The 16,110-nt window shown below is 42.9% G+C and overlaps 1 protein-coding gene across 1 annotated transcript; it reads left to right on the top strand.

Moving 5' to 3' along the window:
- Nucleotides 1-15,417: 15,417 nt before the first annotated feature.
- Nucleotides 15,418-15,880, top strand: MYCTH_2134407 (uncharacterized protein; the record flags this gene model as incomplete). Its single annotated transcript, XM_003663532.1, has 2 exons — nt 15,418-15,584; nt 15,649-15,880. A coding segment is annotated over one exon (163 nt), but the record flags the coding sequence as incomplete, so codon positions are not given.
- Nucleotides 15,881-16,110: the final 230 nt, after the last annotated feature.

Raw genomic sequence — 16,110 nt, forward strand, 5'->3', positions numbered from 1 at the left:
AACCATTATAAGAATAACCCTAATGTATATACTCGCTATAACGAGAAGAGCCTAACGCTATATGACAAGCTAAGTTCCGCTTAAAACACTACAAACACGGTATAACGTCTATACCAGAAGAATTAATAAAAGAAGCAAGCGCGATATACTATTAGGATTTCGAAGATCGGCGTTTAGAGATATAATCTACTATCTTATTAGCCACTAGTAATATAGAAAAAGGGAAAAATTATAAGGTATATATAGAAAAGAATGTTAGCGCTATTTGAAATGACCTAAAGAGGGCTTTTAGGTCGAAAGCCTTAGAGGGAGGGCATTGTATTACAGAAATATATATATAGATGCCGCCTAAGCTACTAATATAAATAGGCTAATCAAGCCAAAGGAATAACAGACTAATTAGGATAGGATTACACTTAGCAAGAAATAATCCCAGTAGAGGATCACTAGCTTATAACATGAGCCAGGTAAGCTAGTATAGAGGATCACCACGACTGCTAGTGATCCTAGGATTATATATACATATAGATAGTCACTTGTTATGGTGGACTCTGAGAGTTTACCAGTGATAGTAACCTACAATTATAGTACTTATACCAAGTATTGCTGATTACTGTGAGAGACAACTCTAGTGTTATTGTAAACCCTTTGGCTTTACCGAATCCCTTAGACGACCTGCCTACTTGTCCCGCTTAATCTACCTTTGTCTGAACCCTTTTAGAAGAAGTCTAAGTTGGGTTTGTTACACCTAGACGTGAGTGTTACCTACTATAAGAGAGGACACCGAGGATCTTTAGTACTTAAGAGCTAGTTACCTTAGACTAGAAGCGTTAAAAGCGCTTATTAATAACGTTAGAAACGTCTATATTAAGGGGATAGCATGTATTAAGTACGAGAGCTACGCTTATACTTATATAAGTAAGGTTATCTCTAGGAAAATACTACCTAAATAGAAGTTAGTATACCTATTCTAGCAAGTAGCCTAGGATTTGTTTGACTATCCTAAAGCAATTAATAGATTGTAATAGCTATTTGTGATTGTTAATAAGTATAGTAGGAAGCTCTTCCCTTTCTTCTTAATAACGAAGTTACTAGACTAGATCATAGGAGTTATCTAGAACTTCGAGAGCTAGGTAAGATGCTAATATAGGCTCGCTATCTATAAGATTAAACAGAATAACGATACTATAATAATTAGTTTAGTAGGGTATGTACCGACATGCTACTAGACTTAGGCTATAGAAAGTAGTATTGATCCTGAACTCTTACCTTCGTATACCTACAAGCCTAACAGACTGGTAAAGCGAGTAGGGCAAGAACTAATCTTATACTTAATCAAGATGCTAGACGGCGCGAATCTACCTACGAAGCTCTGGTCAGAAAGTGTACAAGCGGCGGCATACTTACACGTAATAAGCCCAAGCTATACTTACTCGTTTAGAACTCCTAATAAGGTACTCTATAGCTAGTTTAAACAGTATTTTTGCTAGTACGAACCTAGCTTGATAATTACGTTAACTAGCAACTTATACCTAGACTAGAGTAGCATCTTTATATATAGATGCTAGGTATATATCCTCTATAAGAATAGGGAAGCTAAGTAGCGTATAAAGAACTTTAAGGTACTACTACGTAGGCTGATATGGTATCTTGTAGGATATCACGTATCTAATATCTATCGCGTTTAGTGTCACGAATAAGCACATAGGCGGCCTGGCAGGCTGCAGCCAGGACGCGGGACATTCCGACAGCCAATCACTCGATGGACCAATCAGAAGATTATCACCGCCAAGACTAAGGTCTTCACTGGTGATAATAACATGTCACCGTCGACAACGCAGAATCACGAAGTGAAAGGAGAAGTGGTACTGGTAATAACTATTGGAGAAGGACAGACAATTGTATATATATAGCTAGCCAGTCACTCGTTATAGTAGACTCTGGGAGTTCGCCAGTAGTAACAATTATAATCACAGTACTTATACTAAGCATTGCTAATTACTATAAGAGACAACTCTAGTGTTGTTATAAACCCTTTGGCTTTACCAAATCCCTTAGACGACCCGCCTACTTGTCACGCTCAGCTCGCCTCCGTCTGGACCCTTTCAGAAGAAGTCTAAGTTAGGTTCGTTACACGTTATTACCACTCCCTTTGTTCTGTCATGGTTCAGAACAGAGGTAACTTCGACCTCGACATCGATATGGCTACTAACGTCACGGCCGAATAGCTGCTCGCTTAGCTTGGTCAACTCTAGCAGTAGATCTAGGAGTTGGACTAGAGAGACAAGGCTGCTTAAGCTCGAATCAAGGAACTCGAGAACCGCGAAAAGTACTCGTAGAAGTTGGTCAACGAGGCCTACGCCAAAATCGAGGCACTCGAGGGCGCTAAAGCAAAGCGTATCAAGATCGAACTACCTAGCAAATACGGAGGAACCAAGGAGGATCTTGTAGGATTCCTGACAAACCTCCGATCCTACTTCTGGCTTAATGACGATAAGTTTCTAGATAATAAAGCTAAAGTCCTCTATATAGCTACAAGACTAGAGGGCAAGGCACTTAGATAGTTTAAGCCTACGTAGAACGACTATCTTACGGAGGAAGACGAAGACGATTGAGACGTATTTATATAGGCAGTCTTCTAATCTTACGACCGTTTCGAAGAAGAGCTTTGGAAGGTTTTTAGCGATAAAGACGAGAAGATTCATATGTAAGAAAGACTTGCTAATCTCCGATAGACCAAGTTAGTAGCCTCCTACGCCGTATAGTTTAGATAGGACATGCTCAAGTCTTAGCTTAATAATAAGGCATTAATGTAATTGTTCTATAATGGCCTAAAGGAAAAGGTCAAGGATAAGCTATACAAGTACGATCGGCCTAAGACTCTAGATAAATATATCGTATAGGCTATTAGGATCGATGATCGACTCTACGTATAAGAGTAGCAGAAACGAGGTCAAATAAACGGAACTATAGTTAAGGCTAATAACAAGAAAAAGCGAGCGTACGTCAGTACCTCGTACGGGACGTACCCCGGAGCTATAGATATAGACGCAGCATAGAAGCAAGACCAGAAGAAGACAACCAAAGACAAGTCTAATGTTACCTACTATAACTACGGAAAGAAAGGGCACTACAAGCGAGAATGCCAGAGCCCGAAGAAAGAATAGAAACCAGCCCCTAGAAAGGAAATTACGGCTATCGATGAAACTACTAAGGACGTTATCGAAGTAGCGGCTACAAGCTACAAAGATAAGGGCAGTGACACGGACAGTCTCGGACACGACGGCAACGGTAAAGACGAACAAGCACCGTACTCCGAACTAGTCACTATAGACCTAGAGATAGGTCTTACCGGATAGGACATGGCAGGAGAATATACACCGCCAGCTTCGATTCTCCCGGCCTTAGGACAGTGGGGTTTCATGGTCATGTAGAGGCGGGATAGATCGTAGACAACCGATACCTAAGGAATCGAAAGACCTAGACCTAATGTTCTATTCCTCTAAGAACAAATCGAATAGTACTATAATGAAGTTTTCCGGCTTAATACGGAACTACGTAAACGGGATAAACGCTTGATTCGACTTACCTAGCAGAGCGATAGAATGAGGGACAAGATAAGGGAACTCCGACGTATCGTAGAAGCCATCAAAGGAGAACAGCCTATGACATATGATAGGCCTAATAGCTACGCCAAGTACCTTGACGATTAGCAACTTAGTAACGACGTGCGGAACCTAGAATACTAGTTCATGTAAGCGAACCGCGGGAAAGACAAGCGTACGTAGGAAAGCTACTAGAAGAAGCACTCTTATCTCAGCATTAGAGTACCTACGGCCTATGTACAGTGGGAAGGATTCGGAAAAGAATTCCAATACCTTCTAGGCGACGCTATACGACTATACTCTCGACACGAGGCATATATGTAAGTGCCCTGGTTCTAGTGTATAGCATACGAATGCCGATATCACTTCCGCGACAAATTCGAAAACAATTACTAGCCGACCCGACAGGAAAATAGGGACGGAGGCTTATACCCTGTGGAATGGGTCTACAATGTAGGAAATAGAGCAGCCAAATTGCTCTAGGAAATCGAAGCCTAAGACCTAGAAAGCATTACGGTAGTTCTAAAACAAGCCTAGCCTAGGCACTATAGAATCGGACGAGATATATAGGACTCGTGCTAGAGTAACAATTGCCTCTATTACGCGGACGAAAAGAAATTACAAATTCAGGAGCTTCAGATGAAGCTATAGCACGTACGACGGAAAGTAGAACGGACCTAATGGTAGGAAGCCGTAAGCACCTAATGGCTCACGGAAATGAGCACGATCGACAAAGCCGCTATCAGCCGAATAACCGGAGAGGTTAGCACTGACCTGGGAAACGGGTCAGGGCCCTTCGAGGGGCCCGGAAACCATTAACGCCTACGCAGCAGCGAGTGGTAGCATAGTATAGGAGGGACTGGTGCAAGAGACCACTATACCGAGACCTCCCGGTAGAAACATAGGAAATCGCCGCAATCTTTGGACGACGGCGGCAAGACAAGCGACTGTGGATAATAGCACAGTGGAAACAGCACGAAATGCTCGTACTAGTGGACAGTGGAGCAGAGATAAACCTGATTTCGCTAACACTTGTAAATCAGCTACAGATACCCTAGAGAATAAAGCGGAAGCATAGCATAGTCAAAGGGCCATTTCCGATGTAATAGGTATATAGAGAGACCGAACCAATTAATATCACTATAGCAGGGAAGACTATAATAGTTATATTTAGTATCGTAGATATGGGCAACGACAAAGATATGATATTAGGGTTACCATAGTATGAAGATTACAACCCGGACATTAGCTAGAAGAATGGTAGCCACCTACGACCCCGAATAGAGTCATATTCGACTAGCGAGATAGGGAGCACACAAGGATCGCGAGCGGACGATACTTAGAGAAAGGCATGTCCTACAGATCCACCACAAGAGACGGATAGTGGTAGGCAGACCACTACGGACTCTGGAAGAGGCGGCATAACGACATCGATATCGCGATAGGAGGAACGAGCTGAACCGCCGATAGCTGTTCTCTCCGTTGACGAATGCGGAGCACTGTAATTGGAGTAGTAGGCTGAGACAGGAGAAATCGCTAGTATCGCTATAGACGGGACCAAGTTTGTATACTATTAGAAAACTAAGAGGTAAAACAAGACTAGGGAAGTACCGAAAGAATACGAAGGACACCTAGCATTCGAACCGAAGTATCTAGAAGGATTACTAGAATACGGCCTATAGGATCACGAGATCAAGCTCAAGGAAGGAGTATAATTAAAGTTCTTTAAGATTTATTATACGAGCTAGATATAGAACGAAGAACTTAAGCGATATTTAAAGGAGAACCTTTGAAGAGGATATATCCGCCCGTTGACATCGCTAGTAGGTTACCTAATCCTGTTTATGCCCAAGAAAGACGGAAAGCTATGGTTATACGTCGACTATCGGTAACTTAACAAACAGACCGTGAAAAATCGATACCCGTTACTGCTGATCTCACGGCTCCGAGATTAGTTAGCAGGAGCCTAATATTTTACGCGTCTTGACTTGCTATCGGCCTATAACTATATATAGATCAAAGAAGGCGACGAGTGGAAAACGGCCTTTAGGACACCCTATAGCCACTATAAGTACCTCGTCATGCCATTTAGACTTATAAACGTGCCGGCAACGTTCTAAGCCCTGATTAATCAAGCTATCCGACCCTTTCTCGACAAATTTGCGGTATGTTATCTCGACGACATACTTATCTTCTCTAAGACGATAGACGAACACCGGAAGTACGTGAAAGCAGTGTTAGACGCGCTACATACGTACAAACTATTAGTTAACAAGGAAAAGAGCGAATTCCACGTTAGGAAAACGGTGTTTCTGGGATACGAAATATCCCCTAGATAAATCCGGATGGAACCTTTAAAGGTTAAAGCCATTAAGAATTGGCTATAACCGACGTCAGTCACGGAAGTACGAAGTTTTATCGGATTTGCGAACTTCTACCGGATGTTTATTAGGAACTTTGGAGCGATCGCACGACCTTTGTACGAACTTACTAAAAAGAACGCTAAATTCCAATGGGAAGAGCAACACGAGCAAGCATTTATATAGATCCGTGACGCTATTACTAAAGACCTAGTACTAGTGCTACTAGACCCCAAGAAGCCATTCGAGGTGGAAACGGACGCTTCAGACTATGCTATCGGAGGACAATTAGGACAACGAGACGAACAAGAGAAGCTACATCCTGTAGCCTTCTTTTCTAAGAAGCTCGATAGACTACGTCTTAATTATCTAATTTATAACAAGGAACTACTTGCGATTGTCGAAGCTTTCAAGGAATGGCAACTATACCTCAGTGGTACGATTAAACCGGTATAAGTGTATACGGATCATAAGAATTTACGATACTTTACGACGACAAAGGAACTCAACGGACAACAAATACGATAGGCAGAATTCCTCGCAGAATTCAACTTTAAGATCCGCTACAAGAAGGGCAAAGAAAACGTACAAGCAGACATTTTAAGCTAACGAACGGATTACACGAAAGGACAAACGGGAACAATACCACCGTTGTTCAAGGAACGAACAGACAGGACGTTACACCACGAAACGTAGACACCTGTAGAAGATAATCCACTTGACTCGTTCCTAGAATGCTACGCAATCTTTCGAGAGAAAAGGATCAACGAGGTATAGTATCAAGCAACACCCGGACCAGTAGTACCTGACGGAGTAGAAGAAAAAGATAGGAAACTCTGGTACCGAGGCAAAGTATATATCCACGACCAGGATCAATAGCTACGGATGATTCGAGAACTCTACGAGTCGAAACTCGGAGGACATAAAGGAGTCACGAAGACTGTCGCACAAGTCAGGAAACATTACGACTTTCCACAGTTAACGGCACGAGTTAAGGAAGTCGTACGGGACTGCGACATCTGCAACCGAAGCAAAACGGCACGATACAAGCCGTATAGGCTACTTTAGCCACTACCAATAGCTGACAAACCATAGAGTTTAGTTACGATAGACTTTATTACGAAGCTGCCAGAATCAAAGGACATGGCTATAGGAGTGACCTACGATAGTATTCTTACTATAGTAGATTGCCTAACTAAGTAGGTATACTTCTTTCTATACAAGGAGTCTTAGACAGCGGAATAGTTGGCAGACGTGATCTATCGGCAAGTTATATCAGTATATGCTTAGCCGTAAGAATAGATTACCGACAGAGATACGAAGTTCGTATCGAAGTTCTAGCAAGCGTTAATATAACGATTAGGCGTTAATAGTAAGCTATTAACGGCATATTACCTACAGACTGACGGATAAACGGAGCGACTAAACTAAGTTATTAAGCAGTACCTCCGCTCTTACGTCAACTACTAGCAAGACGACTAGGTCATGCTGTTGCTAATAATATAACTCGCTTATAATACGACGCTAACGGAAACGACCAAAGTCACACCGTTCTTCGCGAACTACGGATACGAAGCAGACCTTAGGCAAGGACTAGAGGTCATAGTGCCAAGAGTAGTAGCTAAAGTAGAACAGATGTATATACTATATGAGAAGCTCAAGAAGGAACTCGAGTTTGTCAAAACTAGAATAAAGAACTACTACGACAAACATAGGCTCGAGGGACCTTGCCTAGAGAGGGGAGATAAAGTCTACCTGATTGTACGGAACTTACGAACCAAACGACTAAACGTAAAGCTAGACTTTAAGAAGGTCGGACCCTTTGTTATCAAAGAACGAATTTCGACATCTAACTACTAACTATCATTACCGTCATCTATACGACTACGGACAGATGTTTTTTATATTTCGCTTCTCGAACTAGCACCGAAAAACGCCAAGGTTGCCACATACATCGAAGCAGAAGACAAGGAAGAAGAATAGGACGTTGAAGAAATTCTAGATTTACGCATCATCAATAGAGAACTATAGTACCTGGTCAAATGGCTTGATTTTGGACTAGAAGACAACTCATAGGAACTAGTTAAGAACCTAAATTGCCCTAAGAAACTGGAACAGTTCCACCGGCAGAATCCGGATCGACTAAAGGAAAACCTAGGACAGAATTAAAGATAACGCCCCAGTCGACAGCATCGGCGGCATCATTAATCTCTGACGAAGGCATAGCAGGCGCCTCTTGCCGCTTTTGCCACTTAATCGCCTCTAACTCGTCCAAGGTCGATAGACCACGCGCCACTATATCGGCACCTTTCTCTACCAAAAACTCCTTCTGCTGACGAAGACGCTAGAGCCATATAAGCTTTTCGGACAACTCGTGCTAGGCTTCTTCTAGACGGCATTAGGATTTATCTAGCTTAAGTTTGGCACGACGTTCAGCATCCTTGATACGACGCTACTCCTAGAGAATGCGATCTACTAGAACGAACATTAGGAATCACACTCAAAAAAAAAAAAAAAAAAAAAGGGGAAGGAGACAAGCTTATAGGAAGAAAGTAGGATGCTAGAGCCATCGTAAGAACGACCTCGACGAACATAGGCCTTATAACGCTTTATACGTACGATCATTTTACAGACAAGACCTTGAGACGCGCACCAAGAGCAAGGCATAACGACAAAACCGTTCTTAGCGATGTTCTAAGCAAGGGAAGCACGGTAACGTACGGAATACGACTTCCGTTTCTCTACCGGCATTTTGTTAGCATGGCGACCACGACGTAGAAATAGGAAAAATACAGTATTTATAAGCGAAGGGTTATTAGTGCTATTTAAAACGGCCTAAGAGGGCTTTCGGGTCGAAAGCCTTAAAGGAGGGGCATCGTATCACGAATAAGCATATAGGCGGCCTGGCAGGCTGTAGCCAGGACGTAGGACATTCCGACAGCTAATCACTCGATGGACCAATTAGAAGATTATCACCGCCAAGACTAAGGTCTTCACTAGTGATAATAACATGTCACCGTCGATAACGTAGAATCACGAAGTAAAAGGAGAAGTGGTACTAGTAATAACTATTAGAGAAGGACAGACAATTATATATATATAGCTAGCTAGTCACTCGTTATAGTGGACTCTGGGAGTTCGCCAGTGGTAACAATTACAATCATAGTACTTATACTAAGCATTGCTAATTACTATGAGAGACAACTCTAGTGTTGTTATGAACCCTTTGGCTTCACCGAATCCCTTAGACGACCCGCCTGCTCGTCACGCTTAGCTTGCCTCCGTCTGGACCCTTTCAGAAGAAGTCTGAGTTGGGTTCGTCACATTTAGACACCCGAGCTTGATAGGGTCATTACAACTTGTAACGTTTGCTTCGATAAGAAGACTTTCTACCGTCTAGGCAAAGAGTAGCTAATAGAGTCGTTACTAGTGGTAGCAAACTAGGAAGTTAATTAATTCGATCTTGGCAAAGATTCCTAGGATACCGACTTTCTCTAGGAAGCGTTACAATAGACCTGATAACTAGTAGAAGACTCTATCATAGTGGCTTAGCCGCCTCTATCGCAAGAGAGTCTAGTAGTAGACTAACCTCTCTAATAGGGTCAAGACTTAGGGGTAAGGGAGCTCTTTAACATATAGCCTGTAAAGAACTCTTAACCCCTAAACATACGCCTAAGCCCTTGGTGACTTGCCCTACACCGGCTAGTAAAGGGGATGTCTACTAGGAAGTAGGAGGGTTTGAATCAGGGCCTTCCTGGTCACTAGCTAGCCAACTAGACGCTAGGGAGAGCAGGGGAGCCGTCGAATCTGACGGAGGAATACCTTCTATAGAAGAATCTAATATATATAATAAATAGATAGAAGAGCTAGGAGCTAGGGATAGTACTACTAATATATCGTACCTAGCTAGGCTAGAGGAGTAGAGCGTTAAGCAAAGTCTAGATTAGCCAACGTATTCTCTAGAAGGTAGAAGCGAAGGAGAAGCTATTCGGCAACCTCCTATAAGGAGAGGTAGAGGTAGGAGGAGGGCTCGCGAGCCTAGAGACCTTATCTGGTCAAGCGAACGGCTATAAAACAAAGAGAGGGTTAACTACTATTACTCCTTTATCTATATAACGAAGGAACTCTAGCGATAGTTCTATAAGACTTACCTACCTAATTAACAGGAAGCTTACCTAGGAGACTAGAGCTTTCAAACGATATATATAGTATTTGCTACTACTATATGATAGAAGGATGCTACGTACCTTAGAGCAGCCCTAAATAAGCCATGTTAGTATATCGACGATCTTACTCGTGTTCTTAATAACTAGCAAGACCTATATAATTACCTATTGGGATAATAGTTTAAAGACACGGCTTATAAGGAGATATATAACTTAGAGAGTAGGGGAACGTAGAAGATTATACCACGCGAGCAAGCGAGAGTACGACCTATCCTGTTAAAATAGGTCTTTATATACAAGTTTGATAAGGACGGTTTCTTAGAAAAGTGTAAGGCAAGGATCTACATATAAGGAGATCTATAAGATATTAGCTTGGTAGAAAGTATATACGTAGCTACTCTAGTAGTATAGTCATTCCGTATAATAATAGCGATCGCTATATACTTTGACTTAGAAGTCAAGTAGTTTGATATAGTATAAGCGTTCCTTAACGCCGAACGACCGGAAGACGATCCTGTCGTTTGTAAATTGCTAGAAGGATTTAAGTAGCCAGGGAAATGTATAGAATTATAGAGAGCTCTATACGGCTTAAGAGACTCGCTACTCCTATAGTATAAGGAGTTCTATAAAACGCTATCAGACCTAGGTATAGAACTATCGGGCGAAGAGAAGTGCCTCTTCCTAAGTTATAACAAACGAGTCATCCTGATCTTCTATATTAATGACTTCTTAGTCTTCTTCTACAAAAGTAACGCCGTAGCGGCCGAGCAGGTAATAGAAGGAATCAAAGCTCGATATAATGTCTATAAGTAGGGTAATGTCGGTTGGTTCCTCGGCATTAGGGTGATTCAAGACCGACCTATATATAAGATATAGTTAGTCTATAACTAATATATTAGAAAGGTAGTAAGAAGATATAGGCTAGACGTACCTAGTACGTATAAGCTAACTCCCTTAAGCTATAAAGAACTTAAGAAGTTCGAAGGGAGTATTACTAGTATATAGATTAAAGAGTATTAGGAGCTTGTCAGATCAATCCTATACTATATAGTTATACTATATCTAGATATTATATATGCCTATTTAGTACTCTCTCGATACCTAACTAACCTAGGACTAGACTATTTATTAGAGGTATAGTAAGTAGTAAGATATCTATTTAAGAGCTCTTGCCTATCAATCTAGTATAGAGGCAAGCAAGCGCTAGATAGTTCGACATTTATAATTGCTAGGGATACGTTATATATGGATGATCTAGATACGTGGTATTTGTTATAAGGATATATCTTCTTCCTGTTCGGAGGCCCTATTATATAGAAGGCGTCGTACTAGGATATAGTTATAACGTTAAATACTAAAGCAGAACTTCTAATACTCTCCCTTACGGCAAGAGAGGCTATAGTACTTAAAAGGCTATTTATAGACATTAATCTTAAGCTTAGGGAACCCTGGAACATTTACTACGACAATTAGCAAACTATTCGACTAGTGATGGCTAAGAACGAACGTTTTAATACTTGCCTATAGTATATAGACATCTATAATATATAGTTATACTAGGAAGCGGCGAAAGGAACGTTTAAAGCTATATATCTACTAACTAGTTAGATACTAGTAGATAGGCTTACTAAACAACTTAGCCAATAAGCCTTTAAGCGTTAGAGAGCTCTCCTTAATCTTTAAGATATTAGTTATAGGCTTATATAACTAGGGGGTAAAAGATAAGTCAAATTCGCTAAATAAAATACTACCTAATACTCCCTATCTACTACTATTAGCCGTCGCTAGGATCAATAGCCTTACCCTTGCCTTTATCCTGGCTAGGCGACGACATAGCACCTAATATGTCATCGGACGTGCTAACGCGAGCATTACAAGCCTCCTTAATCTTGCCTAACTAGTAGAAGATGTTGTATACTAAGTAAGCAATCTTCGTAAAATGCGTAAGTTCAGCCTTATCAAGCTTGTACTCCTCCGTATTATCTACACCGGTATATTTTAGGTTACTCCGAAGAACTATACGTAACTTCTTAAGATCCTATATATAATTGTTAGTAATTCGCCTATACGTTAGGGGTAAAGGTTTAGGATCTAGGGACTTATAGAAGCCTTAGCTCTATCTAGTAAAGCCTTCGTCAAATCCTTTACCGACCTAACGTAAGAAGTAGGACTACTATTATAGTTAGTATAAGTATTATAAGAGCTATTAGATATATAGGCAATTAGCGTATATCTCCTTATACTTATAGGAACTATAGATATAATGGTAGTAGCAGGAGCTAGCGCTAGAATGATCGTAACATTCGCTAAAAGAACGTCCTACTAGAGCCGACTATATATATATTCTATAGGGCACCTTGCGAAGCTTACTAGTAGTAATATTACTATATTTAGTCAGCTCGAACAATCTAGACGCGACCGGCAAAGCGCTAGAAAACTATAAAACTAGTATAAAACCAATCGAATAGAGACAATAGGAACACTTACGGTTTGGAAGCTTTAGTGCGCTTACGCTTTCAAAGGGTTACAAGAGCAGGAGTCGACCTGCTAGCAGTTATAGTATTCGCGACGGGCGCACCTGATAAGTCATCCGTTGATTCGAGCGTAGGAGGCGTCATCCTATTATTATTATTACGATTGAAACTAGTAATACTATTACTACTACGGTTATAATAGCTATATTTGATCTATAGCTTTAAAGGAATCGCTCTACTATACTTGACTCTTTCAGACTTCCAAATACGGAAGGCAGGCCCCTGAAGGAGCTATCGAGGTAAGAGCGACAAAGGACATAACACCAAGAATAGTATTACTATAAAGCGCAGTTAAACGACTACCGCGTTTAACTAGGGGGTGTGTCAGAAGCTATAGAGCTTCTAAGAGTATTAGCCACATACGTACTACAGCGTATGAGGCGTCGTTGCCAACGTATTGGCCAGTCCCTTTATCTATAAATATCAGTCGTTTTGTCTCCTTTGTAGATAGTTTAACAAGGTACTGTCTCCTTCGTATAGCCACCTACTGCAGACTGCTTTCAACGCTCCCGGAGCTCCCACTGCGTTCGGCAGTATGGCTGAATAGGTTTTTGCACGAAAAGGCATGTCGGAGTAAAGAAGCGTAATTAATTAACTAATTAATATACGCTGCCACGTGGAAATCGTATCAGTCTTCGATGGCACCAGTTCAGGAGAGACCGCTTTGACGCGCGGGCATTCAGAATGGAGGTGCTTGTCGCCAACGCGTGGAATGCGACGGTCAAATACAGAAACAAACAGAAACGGAACAGAGAATGGGAATGATGTGCCCTAGCCACCGCGGTGAGTCGATGCCGATATGTGCCAATTATCTTTCGCTGCTGCTCTCACGAATACATTAATAATCGGGTTCATTCCTGAGGCCCTTCAACCATCAAGCCCTCGCTTGCGGCCTTAACGATGAGGCCAAAATGTGGAAATCTAGGGCTGTCCTCCGGATTTGGTCAAATAAATCAGAAACGAGGGAAACTTCACTCCCCAGAATTGCCGAACAACCAAGGAGCCGCTGTTGGTCAGCGTACTTGTTCATCTCAAGACTCTATACTCAACTCACCTCAGCTCCCCAGCACCGCGCTGGCTCTGGGCTTGACGTATATTCGCCATTCTCCAAAGCAAGAAAGCTGCGAGAATGGAGTACAAGCGAGGTTATTATCGTCAAATTGTAGCTATCATGATACTTGGTTGTGCTTTACTTCGAAACAATAGGCGTAAGTATGTTTTCCAGTCTTAGGTATAATTAAGATTGCTATTATAATCAGGGATTCCCAGAGAACTCGCAGTGTGATTGGGTCGAGTCGCCGGAGGAACGACCCGTTCCCTTCCAACTTCCTTTTCGATGAGAGCCATTGCCACGGCCACAATGTGGGCAGGCTGGGGTAGACAAGAAAGCTCTACCCACGTGGATCCCCGCGTTTCTCTAAACCATCACCCCAATCATCCTGACCATCCGAAACACGAGTTTGCGGGCATGAGCTGGTGTCAGAGCCAATGGGTGCGAGCCTGGCTCGCAGCAGCTTGATATCTTTACGTAACTACCGTACCACGAACGAGCCGGAGATGCTTGAATTCTAAAAGGGCAAATGTAAGCCCATGAGGGCAGTGTTTCCGCTAGCTTCGACGGTCGTTCTTCTGTCCATGGAGTTGAGGCAGGAGAGAGACTTCTGGTCATGGGGTAAGTGGTGACATTGGCACATAATTAGGTAGACATCCAATGTTAGATTCATATAACTGTACGGAAGTAATATGAGAAATACTCATTACAGATGGAAATAATCCGTACTAACAGCACAAACGTAGCTGGCGGATGTCATTGAACCACTGAGCTCAATGAAACAAGAGGTGTTAAATAATCATTATTCATGTGTGTCTCATTTGAGCTGAAGCATGTCAGCTAATTAGGTAACCCGTGGATTGCCGTTATCAACCGTACAGTTACCAAAGTGTGCCAGGAGACAGCGTTCCAAGAAGGGCTCAGCCAGTGGTGCTCGCCATCAGCTGCCTCATCCTGCCACTGATCTAAGAAATATGACTGACCTGAATGCAGGGTGATGATGAATTCCCTGATTCTTTACCGAGGAGAATGCATGCCACTGCTGCCTTGAGATATCATAATCGAACCAGAGACTCTTCTCCGGGTGATAACGTGGTCATCGGACCTTAAGTGCTGCCGAGTGACGGTAGTGTACGGATTGGATGTGTGGGAGGGTTGTGCCGGATCCAAAATCGTGGCACCCTCCCACAGAGTCAAGCTCCCTTTCCGATTCCCGGGAGGAAAGTGGGCGTCGTATGAGGCGAAGGATCCCCTCAGCAAAGCCCCGCTGACGAACTTCGCTGCCGGAAAAGAGGCTGCGTGCCGGCAATACGTATCAGCCTCGGGTGTCCACCCATTATCCCGTGCCACCCCACCCCCGCATAATGCGCGCAACCGCCTCTTATTCGCGACCCACGCCCGGCATGGGCATACATACACGCTAGTAGCTTTGCCCAGTCGCCACTGTGTGAACGCGCTATATAGTGGGCTAGGGCGGGGTTATCTCGTTCGACTGGTGAGGAGAGCAGTTTGGCGCCACATAAGGGAGGGGAGATCAGCTGCCCCCTCTTCCTCGTGCCACTTGGAAGATGAGGGTGCCTGCGTGGGAGCAACAGATAGGGGGCCGGACGGTGGACGCGTAGATAAATATGACCGTAACCCCTCCTCGAGCCCCAGTCTTTCCTTGGTTCTCTTTTCCTCAGTTCGAAACGGAAAAAAGTCATCTGGAAAGAACAATCAGCAACAGCAACCACCCCAAACTACAAACTCAACAAACTATACTCAGTCAACATGTGCGAAAGCGGAAGCTGCTCTTGCGGTGACAGCTGCAGCTGCTCCGGCTGCACCGCCCACTCCAAGTAAGGAGAGAGGCGTGCTTGCTTGACGGGGTATGACAATTAGACCACTTTGAATGATTAATTTTCCGCAGCTTCTTGCTAACTGGTTCTCTAGACCCAAGACAAGAGTTGATGGATCGTCGACGCCATAGGGGGAAAAAAAAAAAGGGGATGGCTTTGTGAATCTCCTTCAAGGGATCTGGAATGGGCGGTCATCGAGTCTGTCGGGAGACCGTTGTTGCTTCTTCCTGAGCGTTGAGGATAATTCCGGTTAGCTATCAATCGGGTCCGTTTCACGCTTGACTGCTCTCTCCTTCAAATAAGTCTCGAGAGTGATTTTGACAGGTAAAATCTTGAGCGCCTGCCTAAGCAATGCCTGCGTGATTGCTTGCCTATTTCCTTTGTCTGGAAGGGAAGGAACAGTTTGAGCAAGCCATCTGTCACTCCAACATTTGGCTTCCTTCCCTCATTCCCCGAAACGTCCGATATTGTCACCTGATTCCTTCCTTCAGTGTGTCACCTGATTGGAGGCCCCATATCCCCATTATCCGACTCCGTTTTTTGAGCAATAATGAAG

The sequence above is a fragment of the Thermothelomyces thermophilus genome, chromosome 3 (assembly GCF_000226095.1).
Source record: "Thermothelomyces thermophilus ATCC 42464 chromosome 3, complete sequence".
Classification (NCBI taxonomy): Eukaryota; Fungi; Ascomycota; class Sordariomycetes; order Sordariales; family Chaetomiaceae; genus Thermothelomyces; species Thermothelomyces thermophilus.